The sequence below is a fragment of the Ruditapes philippinarum genome, unplaced genomic scaffold (assembly GCF_026571515.1).
Source record: "Ruditapes philippinarum isolate M1 unplaced genomic scaffold, ASM2657151v2 ctg2425_1_1_1_1, whole genome shotgun sequence".
NCBI classification, from domain to species: Eukaryota; Metazoa; Mollusca; class Bivalvia; order Venerida; family Veneridae; genus Ruditapes; species Ruditapes philippinarum.
In genome coordinates, this window is record NW_026860145.1 from 20,556 (window position 1) to 34,860 (window position 14,305).

Below are 14,305 nucleotides of genomic sequence, written 5' to 3' on the forward strand. Positions count from 1 at the left end.
TACTTGGCAATTCATCTTTTGCGTTGCAGTGTATGGCGTTGCCGTACAATGGCGTCAGTTGTGGTTTCTATTTATACGCTTGGGTTCCAAGCGATGAATGGAATCTTCAATTTGATGTCTTTTCGGTAATCTATTAGATTGTTGTTTTGCGTTTGCGTTGCGTTCGTATGATACTGTTTGCGGGTTTTTGTATGCAAAAGTAAATGCGTAATATAAAACACGTCTGGTCTCATTTCGGTCGAATTTATTTAGATCCGGGATACCCAGTTAAATATGAGCGGCCAAAACAATCCAGCCCTGAATTGTATTTAGTACAATAATGCTTTATTGTTTGTATTGGTCATGTATGGGTTATATACAAATTAAATATGAAAATAAAATTCAAAGTCGTTTATTTTATTTCAATTGTTAAAATAATTATATAATTGTATTATTAGAAAAATGTGGTTATTAAACTGTGGAAATACTTTGTGTCACAACTTTCACCTGTGCATATGAAATATAAATTCATTTGTCATTGTTATTTGACTGTTAACATCACTAAATTTTCAGTTTCGAAGGTAATTTCTGGAGACACCTTACCTTACAGAATAACGGTATTGATGCGAGGTGGCATTTCCAAACAAAGATCGTGGCACTTGGCCGGAGCGATACACACACAACAAACCATAGTCCAAAATCACTTGCTAAACCGTTCTACAGGTATGTGTTGATATTGGATTAAATCGTTTCATGAATTTTTTTCAGGTACTTTTTGAATAGGAATAAATATATTAAATTATTTGTATGAGATTACATCAATATCTGAATTTGTTTATGGAAATGTCTCCTCATCGCTCTAAAATTAGTTTAGATATATAATTAGATTACATTGTTTTATACATACATACTTAATATGATGACTTTTTATATAATTAATATTTGTTTATATTATATTCGTATTATATGGTTATATAATTTAATCATTAATTGATTATTTATCAATTTATACGTTAATCTTAATTAGATGTTTGTAACACTTATCTGACACGATCAAACCAAAACATGATCATATATTTCCTGTTTCTGTCAAACTAAACTAGTTCTTAACACATCCTACCACTCCCTTGAAATATCCTTAAACGGTAATTTTCTTTCTACCATCCGTTGGCGATCATAACAAAATGGATTTCCGAAATAATGGAATTTTAAAATCTTTATTACTTATATCAGGAGAAAGCCATTTTTAAGTGAAAACTATAATGACATATGGTTGTGCTTCGATTTCAAGTAGATCATTTTAAGGGCAAAAAAATTGAATGTTAATATGCACAATGTAAATGATTCAATTCAGAGACAAGAAAAGACACCCCCATAAATTTATTCAGATCCTTGGTAATGGTTCGGCACGACATTATTGTTTGCACTTCATTTTATTTGAGTTTTTTTTTCTAGTTTGGTGGTTCCAAGATTCTTACTTAAATGATGTTTTATTTCTTTAATTTTGCCCCCCTTTCCTCTAATCTCATACCCCCTTCCCCTGTGCCCTTTTACTAGGTGGGCCTATAATTTCTTAATCAATTATTTGTACTTGTATTCTTTGATTTTGATTTCCTTGTCAGTTACTATTATTTCTTCTTTTGTATCAATTTTAGTGATTAGCCTGTCCGTGCTCTGCCTTGCGCCCTGTCATGTTTTTGTTTGGGGTCCTACTGGGGATACCTTGCCACTGGTTCTTGTTGCTGGGTTGGGTGGGACAGCGTTCAATAAACGCCGCCTTTCCTTGTGGGCAGTAGTTTGCACTCGACAGTACCGTCAATGTACAGACTCAAACCGAGCCTGCCATATTTTTACTTTTGCGATTTTAGACTTTCTTGGGGGATACTTTTTCCTCTCTTTATTTTATTGCCCCGTCTGCATTATCTGTGCCCTGTGGAGACCGTAAAAGATTTTGTTCGTATATTAACTTAGAGACATATTTCTGATGCTTGAAAATCGTTCATATCAACATCATTGTTGTGTTTGTGGTACTTTAAGTTTTTGTCTATTTGGCTTTTTTCTAGTCGGGTGGTTCCAATATTCCTACTTGAATAATATTACCCTTCGAATATGTTGGCTGCTATTTGAATTTGTCTTTTGGCGTCTTATCTGTGATAAGCAGGCTTGATAACATTTGATTCCCTTTTTAAATTCATTTTGTTTAGATTTGTGTATTGTTTTCTTGTTTGGGGCACAAGCTTTCTTCTAATTTGAGACCATACATTGCCTCTCATAGGTGGGCATGAAAATGTCAAATTAAATTTTCCATGATAAGCTCCGTAAGAACAAATCTGCTGATGTTTTTTAAATTCAAAATTTCACCATTTTTATGTTTAAATGTTGAATTTTACTTAAACCGGTGCTAGGGAGTGTTGACGGTTATTTGAACCTGACAGATTTATCCATGAACATGCTCAACCAAACCGAGCCTACAACAATTTCAATTTTGCCGTTTTTGGCTTTATGCTTTATTGGGGGATATTAAGTACTTGAATTGACTTGTTAGCTGCTTAACAAAGGCAGACAACAACAGTAAATTTTGCATTCTTGCCCTCAGAAATGGTGGACATCTGTAACGATATTTATTCCTGTCAGTGCCTCATCATCAGGCAAAAGTCATAGCAATTTCATCTTAAAGAGCTGTTTTTTTTTTTTTTTTTTTTTTTTTTTGATTCTAAGACTTCATTCTTTGCAGCTGCTTTATAATCTCTATAATTTCAAAAGTATAGCTTTCCCCAAATTTGTAAAATCTGATGTTTCACGATTGCTAAAATTGTGAAGTTACCGCTGGAAAAATAACCATAACAAAATTTGGTGCTTGCTTAAACTTGCCATTTTCCATGTGTTAAGTGATTGGCGTCTAGCTCAAGGAAAAAGACTCCTAACATTTGATATTAACATACATTGCCCCGTGCATTTTTTTTTGTTGTTTGATTTTTCAAGACCTAACCGTTCCTGACATTTAATATCATGGGCTTTTACTTGTGAAACAAGTTTTTGAACTGGTGGTAAACATTCTGTAAAAATGTATTCCTATTTTGCATCTTCCAATGTGCAGTATTGATAATCTGGCTCAAAGTCTGAATTTTAATTTGTCGCATTATCTTCACATGGTATGTTCGAAGAAGTAAAAAAGTAGCGAAGCCCGTGGAGTAGCTCAAATGTAGATATTTTATTAAAATGTCCTTGACCAAGAAACAATTTTATTTTGTTTAATCACGCCCTGCAAACTGTCGATCCACTTATTGCTTGTGTTTATCACTTTTTTCATACCTAAATCAATAAATTGACACAAATGACAAAGGTATTAGCTTCATATTGAGTATCTGTTTACTCTGTTGGGAAAATTTTCATCTAACAACTAATTAAGATACTATCAAAAAGTATAATTGCTCATTGTAAGACCTGCCAATTCGTTAAAGATTCTGTGACATTTCATTTACGTTATAAAGAAGAAAAGAAATTGTAGTGTTTGTGTGAAATATGATCTTCAAATGAATAACAAAACAATTCCGACGGTCATTATTTAATAAGTCGCATAAATATTGTCGTTAAAAACCGACGGTATCACTTACTGTATGTTACATCCTCATATGTAAATTAATGGAGGTCAAGTGACACACGCTCACACAGATTGTAAACAAACATCGCGGAGAGGAAGAAACAGCGTTTGTCGCCAGGTCAGGTCAATCTTTAAAACAAGTAACAAACGTAAAACGCAACCTCTTACGTTATTTTTATGAAGTTTCAACCATTCAAATATCAGTACATGCATTATAAATTTTAAATAATCACAAATTACTAGATTATTGTAAAGAATGTTGTTACTTTTATTTATAAGTTCAATCTATTAAAACATAAACAATTATAGTCATATGTTTACATTTAGTAAGACTTATGTTTGATGCAAATACTATTTTTAGCCAGATTAGGACAAATCACGTACTTTTGGCGTTTTAAACGAAAATTTAAGTATCAGCACAGTCCAGCCGCAACAAAACGATAACACCATTGTTTTGTAATGTACCAAAGGTTTCAAACTGTAATAATTTATATTTGGGGCTTGTCTGTGCCCTTTTAAAAAATTAGATTTTAAGTTAATGTCTTAACATTATTTTTAACATTATTTTTTTGACATTTATTTCATTAGAAATTAATTAATGTGTGCAACAAAATCATTTCTAGTAAATAAAAGACACTTTCATTAAAATGATTACAATTACGTTTTGGTACGAGTTCCACCGGTTTCCACTGTAACAGATGTAAATAAAACGTTAGAAAGGCTGAAATTCCATTTATGCCTTAAAAAGATCATTCTTAGAATAAGCAAGTTGTTGTAAGGTAATTTTATGGAATAATTGAACGAAAATATGCATTTTAGGCTACTTTATTGCTTGAATGCTTGATCTGGGTTTTTTCGCACTCAAACGAAAACATCTGAGTCTGTTTAAACCCAGTGATTTAAAGTTTTAAATGTCTTTTTAAAAGGTAGATAAGAAAAAAACAATTTAATTTGTGTAAATAAAATTATTAAAAGTCGCAAAACATTTTAAAGATACGGTATTAATGAGTATTTAAAATCTAATATTTAAAATCAAAAATTCCACATCGTCAGCATTGATATTTATTCAGATTTTCTTGTTACAGATTTTCTTGTTAAACGATGTATTGAGATTTTGAAAGTTGCAGTAGCTAAGTGGTAGCATTGGAGCCTCTCACCCAAGAGATCTGAGTTCAAAATTTGAAAAAAAATCCTTCTTTATACTTAAAGTGACATTATGCTCATTTTTTTCACTGTTACGATCAGGTAAATAGTTGTATATTTCAAAAGACTGACTATTTTAAGGGCAATTGAACAATAATTGATAATTATAAATGTTCAGGATAAATGTAAAAACTGCCTGTAAAAATAAAATGATTGCCCCACTCGTTTTATAAATTGAAAATTACAGATAATTTCTGAAGGATATTTAAAGGTATTTATGTGGGTCACATGGATGTTAGATTGCATTACTCAGGCGATGATTGTTATTAAAATTTGAAACAAATATGACAACATGTAAACTTTCATTTTACCTGAACACACACAATTTACTCTTGGATTGGCATGACTTCACTTACATTAAATAGATAGGGCTATTTCAGTAAACAATATGTTTTAATTACTAGTATTTTTTCTTCAGATTTTTCCACATTTTAAGTCAATGCTTTTTCATAGGTATTAAGGTAAATGAAATATTTGGTAGACATTTAATTGCTTAATAGTATAGAAAGAATTTATATTTCCTATTAATTTAGTAGTATTATCATTAAAAATATTAACAAAATACATATTTCCAAAGCAGGAAAAATGTTGGCAGTCAACGGAAAAAAATATGAATGCAAACATTGATGCATAGTACAGTAATAGAGACAATGCTAAACTATTTTCTGAAAGCAGACTTTTCTATCTTAAATGTTTAATATACAGACATTATGTAGATGTTAGGGTCTACTGGAGTGATATCAACCAAATCTTTTGTAGAGTTGCTCTATGTCACATAAATTATGGATACATCTAAATAAATGTGTTTTTTCTCAGTTCTCAGTTGTCAGGGAGCTTTTCATTACATTTGTAATAAAAATTTGGTTTCCTTTATTTTAAATAACCCAAATCGTTATTCGGAATTGGCTGTATCATAATTTATAAAAAAAAATAAAACAAATAGTAAAGGCGGTATCGAATTTTCAGTTCAGTATCAGATATTACGAACTCAGAAAGAGCGTATAAGAAACAAACAAAATTCTAATGCACAAGTATACCTAAATATAAATTAAAGTGAATTTGTCTATAATGAAGGTCCTTAATAAAATGAATAATTTTGTTGAAAGTATTTGATATGATTTATCAGACATAACAACAAACAACGGAAGTTGATTGCAAGTGTGAGACACATTATTGATCCTAAATTACATAGATTTATATAAAAGATAGAACAGAACATTACTATTCATAATATAAATGTTCATTTTAAATCACTTAGAACTATATCAACATTTTAAACACCTTGTCATAAGAATATTCAAATGATACATTTCTATGGTTTTTTGTGCATATAAGAACATGGTAAATGTGTCCAATTTAGACCTTTCCACTTTAATGTCAACAGGTATACACTTTGTACTTTCGGTTTCTACTACTTTTATACTAATAAACTGACTAAAATAAGGTGGACTTTTACACTATGTATTGGAATAAACTTCTCAATAATGGGATTTTATAGAATTTTACGTTTAAGTGTTTGAAATATTAAAATCATATGCATATGTTGGCACATTCAAATATGTTGGCACATTCAAAGTATTTGAAATAGAAACAAAATATTTAGTTTGAAGTAAATATTTTCAAAAGTGAAGAAGAAGTAAATAAGAACTACAAGCAAAATAATGTATTTCGTACTCATTTTTTTTCGTCTCAGTTCATTTTTTCCGTCATGTAATTCTATTATTGTGAATGCCATTTAATCACAAAGAAAGAAAAAAACAGTTAAGTATTTGAAGTTTAATCAAATCGAAATTTCAATAGAAAAATTTAAAATGACAACGTATTGTTGATAGGAAATACCCAAATGACCGGAATGGCAACGCCGTTGGAAATAACAAAAGAAACCTAAAATCCGAAAAAGAACAGAAAGTAATCTTTACAATCTAAAACTACTTTGATAAACAAACAATTTCATCGTTAGCAGCTATATAAATACTTCATAAATATGTTAAATACGTACATGTACATGAAAATTATCAACTTTGTATCCATTTTACAAAAATAACCGATACTTTAGACCGGAGAAGTTCGTTTAGGTGTGTGCTTTTCGCTATTTTTATGCGCATGAGTAAACGGGATCGCAATTGTAAGTGGTGGTTCCGTTAAATTTATAACTCATTAAAGCAACGTAAAATAGTCTGTCCGAAGATGCATGGTAATATAGAACTAATTATGTGTAGGGGAAGGCATGGTTAAACAGAACTTTTGTTTCTGAAAAGTCAACTTGATAGTAAAAAATCAGTTTGGATGAAAAAGATCAACGCAAAATAGACATTTTTGGCAATTCTGAGATGTCTTCTCGTTGCCATGGTAAAATGAAATTTAGGATTGAGCATGCCCTTACAAAGGCTTTAGTCCAGTAAACATTTGTGCCTAGTTTGATGAATATTTAAGCCTCTTTTATAGTTTCATAGCAATATAAACTTATTACTGAAAGATTTTCAATGAAAATAGCCATTTTTCACAAAACGCTCATCCAGTTATTGGTAAACTAAATTAATAATGGCCAATCAGATTCTTAGATTTAATTTTATAATTTCTAAATGACCAATGAAATTGTTACATATATTAATTTCTTTCCTGTAAATTTCAACCAAAACCAGACGACCTCCGCTGTAAAATAGACAAACGGATTGTATTTACAGCAAGATCACCACAAAGGCGTGGCAATACACGCCCAAACGCAAATTTGTTTCAAGAAATAATATTTAAAGTTATCAAAGATAATGTTACAGATTTATAACATTGGTCAAAATATGTTTTATTTCAATTATCAATATTAAGGTCTGTAATGATCAATGCCAAAGAACAATGCTCTTGTCACATGAATAGTTAGTGATAATAATATATGCTTATTCTGGAAACAATTAGTAAATAATTATCTATTACACAAACTTTTATATCTCCAACGTTTCAGAAAGTTAAAACCCTCTTTTTCAAGGAGTTTCTGTTAATTTTTACAAATCACATATTCTTACATGTTTTATCTTACACTATATTATATATACAGAAAATGACGTCGTTGACGTCAACAATAAAAAAAATACGCAAAACATGATGATGACGTATAACTTTAGTATATAATGTTATATTTCATTTGCATCATTGGTATGGCATGGAAATAAATTATCACTACTTTGTGCTTCAAAATTAACCCTTTAAGGGCATGTTTGGTGGCATGTCCGGGGTCCGTACTCGACAGCGAAAGCTGCATTTTGTGCCCTTACGACCGGATGGACCCTAATTAAGCATATGTTTTAGATAGACAGCATCATTGGTAACAACAGAAACTTTGATCTGCAGTTTAAACATGAGGTGTAATGATTTTTATGAATGGTTTTAGAGCAATTCAACAAAAATGTACATTAGCCTCCCAATAAATCATTTAAGAATAGTTTTTTATATATCACCAATGTCAAGTAGCTTTTATATCTTTGACTCGCACGAACATGATGTTAGTAAAATTCCTCATACCTGCCTAAAATTCAGGTAACAGTCTTCTATTATATTGATAAATACTGTATCACCATGTAACGCGTGAAAAAAATATCTGAAATTGGTTCTTTTGAAATTCATCCCAATTTTTTCATCCCAGAGTGTGTTATACTTTCAGTATTGAAAACAACTTTTTTTTTAATTTGACATGAAAAAAAATGCATGTTATATTACTATATTATAATATTAGTCCCTATTGTTACTATTTGTATATTTGTTACAATTATAATAATAAAAAAAACAGACTTTGAAATTTTTATCATCTTATGTTACTGACTACCGTTGTGACACAAACAGAACACAGTACAGTCATGTCATATAACATTTACAAGTCTTGTAATTCTTATTTGTATTCAATGGAATTACTTTCCTTACCAGGTAGGCATCAATGAAAACACTTTTAAATTAAATATCTTGCCTCTCTTTTTAATTATGGACAGTGCATTCAGTGACGGCGTTCAATGAACAGGGCTTTAAGAACTGTCCATCACAGTCTCCCACTTGGTTCGATTTAATCAAAAGTGGAAAGCGTAGTGTCCAACTGTAAGAGGGTTGAACACTAAGCATGAAGTATGTCTTTAAGTAGTAGGGTAATAACCTCTTTTAATAAAACGTGTAATGATTTTAGTAAAAATAGCAAAACAATTACTATGACCCAAAGTCTAACGAAGTTTGTGAATCACATCGCAATAAAAAACAGACTGGCTAATCCCTTGTCGCAGAAGAGGTTTTAAATCAATATGGTATTTTGAAACTAAATCAAAATCACGATTGTAAAATTTTGTAAAATATTTCCGTAATTTAAGATAGCGGTAGCCCTGTTTTAGAAGCTTGCTGCTAATGAAAAAAATCCGCTCGTTGAAATCCTTTACGTGAGATGTTGCATGGGGTACGTCTCAATCTAAATGTAGATAATTAGCTATACAAAATTCAAGGTCATCCCTTTTTATCATATCATTGATTTTCGTGTGAATAGAGTTGTTGTTGAAAGTAATATGAAGATCCAAAAATGATGTACTAAAATTTCAACAGTTCGTTTTATTAAATTGTAGTTCATGGGGATAAATGTCAGACACCATTTGATCAAAATAAGAATTATCTAAATTAAAAATATCATTAATGTATCTCGAGGTATTACTAAATGCGACTATAACATCTTGTGGTTTATCTTCAGAGAGACTCATTCATAACAGTACAAACTCAAATCGGCTTCCAGAGGTGCACAATTAGTATCCATAGGAATACCTACGATTTGTTTAAAAGGGTATTACCAAATCTAACATAAATGTTGTCTAAAATAAAAGAGAGTGCATTACAAACTTCGTCACAGGTCCACATAGTATAATGTTTAACAATACCGTTAGTAAAAAAAAAAGCTTTGTATCATATGCTAGAAAGGTAACTTTTTCCCGTGCAAAATTTCTGAATAAGGGAAATTCGTTTAATTAATTTATGTGGCAAAGTTGCATAAAGGGTAGAAAAATCGTATGTACTGACACTTGAAGCTTGATAGTTCTTCATTTTGAATTTATCCAATATTTCACCAGAATGTTTAATAGACCAAAGCAGATGTCTGCCTGTGTTTTCATAGACTTTATCACAATATCAAATTACATGTGTTTTAATGGCAGTCAGACAAGGCGTCAATAAAGTAGAATTTTTACTTGTAGTGCAAGATGTAGAAGTAGCAATGAATCGCTTTGTAAGGTTTTTTATGTAATTTAGGAATCCAATACATAATAGGAAGTTTGAATTCTTTTTCATTAATTTGGGCTTTAAGATTGGAAATATTTGTGATATGATTGATCAATGTCCTTTTCGGACGCAGAGGTTTTAGAATACGCATAAGTACTATTTAGTTCCTTATGCAAAACGTTAATGTAATGGATTCGTAATACAATTACAATATTATTAGCCGCCTTGTCCGCTGGCATCAAAACAAATTTTGAATGAAAAGCTAGAATATCCTTTTTCAGGTGTTTAAAGTAAGTCTTGGTTTAGGTTGCAGAAGATGTTCATTTCCACGATCAAAATTAATACGTGAATCAATAATTTTAAAGATGTAACGTTTCCATATAAATCCGCATTTTCACGACGACACCATTTGACAGAAAAATCCTCGATTGATTCAGCAATCTGACTACGACAAGCATTAAAATCAATCTCAGAAGAAATTTTGTATTTAGGTCCTTTCAAGAATAAGAAAATTAATTTATCCCCGCGGTGGTGTAAGTTTTAATCGTAGGAAGTCCAAACTTGTGTTCTGCATGTTGTATTATTGTAATATTTCTGCCAAAAAGTTTTAATTTCTTTCTATCGGTTTACAAGATACAAAACTTTGATATTCAGCATAATGACTAAATGTGACCTTGACCTGAGAGGGTTAAACCTGCACTCTGCACATCCTCTCATTACGATTAACATTTCTGCCAATTAGTTTCAGTTTCCTTCCACTGATTCAAAAAATGCAGACCGGACAAGAAAACCTTATAACAGACGGACGAACAGACAGACGCCGAAATTCTTTTGGGCGTATAAAATTAAAACAAATACATTAAGTAAGCGAAAATTAGTACACATGAAGATTTGATATCTTAATATCCGAATTTGGAATATCCGAAAAAGCTATATCAATCTTATGTATCATATTGGTCTAATTTTAAATTTTGTATGATCTTGTTATGATGTATGATTTTTTTTCTTGTCATGTGCTCAGCATTCCGATTTGTCGTCTGCTGTAAATCTCTCCAGGTGAAATATAAACACTGCCATGTGCTTTTGTTTACTACTTAAGGTTCATGACCTGTAATGATCACATAACTCCTCCATGGGAAATTCAAATTTCAAATTTGACAGCCAATATTTTTTCCAGAAACACACTTAACAAAGTTATATTTTGAGTAATTTTTGTCAATCTTGATCAAAAATGTGTATGCCTACAAACGTGCCAAGTTTAATTATGAAACATTTGGAAATTACTTTTAAAACTTTGAAAAGGGGTCACTTAAGTAAAGCATGCATAAAATTAATAAGAAACCTGTCTAGCTTCTAGTTTAATGATAAGCTTCCAAGATCGAAGACAATCTTTATGTGTGCAAAAGCTTTTAAAGCCATGTAATTGTCTGTAAAAGACGATTTACGTACGGTAGGCCTACATTGCCATGCTTTGTCAAAAGGACAATCAGTACAAAGAAGATGATGTAACTTTTCTATATTTCCTGTTGATTAGTCATTCAAGTCCACTTTTCATCTTGGTCACACATTAATTGGACAGCTCAACAAAGAAATATTTGTCTTTCCATTTTTGTTCTGTTTAGATAAAAGAAACATGATATTTTACTCTTAAAAGAGAAAAAATTACAATTACGAATTGGTTATACCTAACGTAAAGTAACGACAGATTTTGCACTTAAGATTTTCTTAAGATTTTTGTGAAAAGGAGATTAATCGTAAAATTTCTCTTACGATAAAAATTTGTCGTAAGTTTTTGTGTGAAAAAGTCTGCTGCAATTTAAATACTTTTTAAGACATGTGTGATCTACATAATAGAAGAAATATTTTTATTTTGAGCCTTTCATAATCTTTTACAACGTTGGATATTTAAATTATATTAAACAGCTAAGAGCCTTATACGTTATCAACATCTTTAAACTTGTTTGGTTACACGTTATGATATGACACTTGACAAAATCTTTATGATTATTTATATGATGCATTGAGGCCAACATACGTTAAATCACCATTTCATTTCAAGAATTTAAATTGTATTTTGAAGGATTAAACTTGGCAAACTTTCGGAAATCAGGATTCCAGCTGTCGATGCTGATGGCGATTTCATTAAATGTGAGCTAGCCAAGCTTGTTGAGGGTGGTAAGATTTCATGGCATCCACCCCCGAACGTAACCGTCATTGATGTAAGTACTAAAAAATTCATGACTTTTGTTTTTACAATATAAAAAAAATTAAAGATTCATTAAATATTTCACAAGATAAATCTGTAGCTATAACAGATCTGAAAATAAGATAAAACGTATTTGCATGCCTATTTTATATAGAATTGCACTGTATACATCAATGCTACACAAGCCAATGGGTATACAGATGATTCTTGGATCGCCGTTCCTGTCAGTGTTCGAGATTACAATAGAAAGAACATAAAATACGGCACTGGAATTTTTATATCAGGAAAATACTCCCTCAGCACAACAGCCGTTCAGGTATGTGATGATTTGTATCACTTTCACGTTGGTAAGTTTTTATCTATTAAGTTTATACTATTTATCAGTTGAATTTTACCCCGAATAAGAGGGAATAAATATCTTAAATGTCTGTTTCATGCCATGCCTTATTGGACTTTTTAACGTGGCTATGCTCATTGCCTGTTGTAATAATGAGAATTGTTCAGATAAGCTAAACATGTACAGACTCAATCAAGTCCTTAATTCTCTTGTACTTTTGTTTTGGTTAATGCTTCCGAGGGATCACTTTGTTTCCAGATTTTTATAGAAACACGAATCAGCTAGAGTAACATTCCAAATATATATATACAAATGTTTTGAGAAAGTTTTAAGAAAAACTTGCTTATGTCTGTTGTGTTTTATGTAATAATTTGCATTTTATAATTATAATATATATAATAATAATAATCTCGCTCCGCGCCCCCTCGGGGCGAAGTTGTTATTTCATCATTATTTCAAGAAAAATAATAAATCTGGTAAATTCACTCTTAACGACTATCGATAATCTTACTTCAATCATGTGTGCAAATTTTGATGCTACTAGTATGAAAGTTAACTTGAAAATATGGTACATGGTGCGATCTTCTTGTGTTTCGTTAAACTATATATAAAATATTTTCTAACATGAAAATCTGACCTGGCTGCTTTTAAACTGATTTTATTCCCCTCTACCGACAAACATTTTTGTAATGTCAGCTTAAATGTGAATATTTTGAGAAAAGGGAAGGTAAGGTGCAAACCCCTGGCCTAAACCTGCTTGCATTTTCATATTATGTCCCAAATAATATTTTGTATGTATCAACTACCAACACCCCGAGAGGAAATGCAGCAACATATTTTTTTCAATTATGTCTATTAAAGCAAGTTTGCGCATGTCGCTATAGGAGCATGCATGGGGATAAAGGTGAAATGTATTTGTTGACAATAAATCATGTAATATCACCGACTTTTCACATAATGTATCAAAAATATATGGTGGCGGATTTTTGTCATTCGTGTTTTTCCCCGCGAACCTGCCAAGCGAAAAGTCGAGAATTAGCAACTTAAAATGGCGGGGGCGCGGAGCAAAAACACGATAATAAGCGCCCCTTCTAATTAGCATGTTTTCGCTCCGCATCCCCGCAAACTTCACTTGTTAATTATCGACTTTTCGCTTGGCGGGGTCCTGGGACGAAAACACGCAAATTAATGGGGGCGCGCGGCGAAGTTTTTTTTATTAAACTTCGTCCCGCTTATTGGCATGTTTTCGTCCCGCGACCTCGCAGTTTTATTCCTTAAATCTCGCTCCGCACCCCAGCGGGGCGAGTTTTATTTATTAAACATCGCCCGCGCCCTCTTTAATTAGCGTGTTTTCGCTTTTCACCCCCGCCATTTCAACTAGTGAAGTATCGACTTTTTCGCTTGACAGGGTCGCGGCATAAAAATACGCTTATAAGCGGGGGCGCGACAAAGATTTATTTATTTAAGTTCGCCCCGCGCCTCCGCAAATTAGCGTCTTTTCGTCCAGCAACCCCATCGTTTCAATTCTAAAATCTCGCCCCGCGCCCCGAGGAGCGAAGTTATTTATTAAACTTCGCCCCGCGCCTTCGCTAATTAGCGTGCTTTCGCTCCGCGCCCCCGCCATTTAAACTTGTTAATTTTCGACTTTTGGCGTGGTCGCGGAGCAAAAAAACGCATGGCACAAATAGAAATACATTGTACTTCTTTTAATTGTATTTTCTTAGCAGATCTGTTATTTAACAAACGATAA

The 14,305-nt window shown here is 31.9% G+C and overlaps 1 protein-coding gene across 1 annotated transcript in view; it reads left to right on the forward strand.

Annotated features, from left to right (window-relative positions):
• LOC132759024 (protein eyes shut homolog) overlaps positions 1 to 14,305 on the forward strand; it is a gene marked incomplete at its 3' end in the record, with an annotated part of 79,214 nt that overhangs the window by 4,540 nt on the left and 60,369 nt on the right. Inside the window, exons 4-6 of the mRNA XM_060750748.1 lie at positions 553 to 702; positions 12,093 to 12,231; positions 12,373 to 12,534. Of these exons, the coding sequence (XP_060606731.1) occupies positions 553 to 702; positions 12,093 to 12,231; positions 12,373 to 12,534 (451 nt within the window). The remainder of the gene's footprint in view (positions 1 to 552; positions 703 to 12,092; positions 12,232 to 12,372; positions 12,535 to 14,305) is intronic.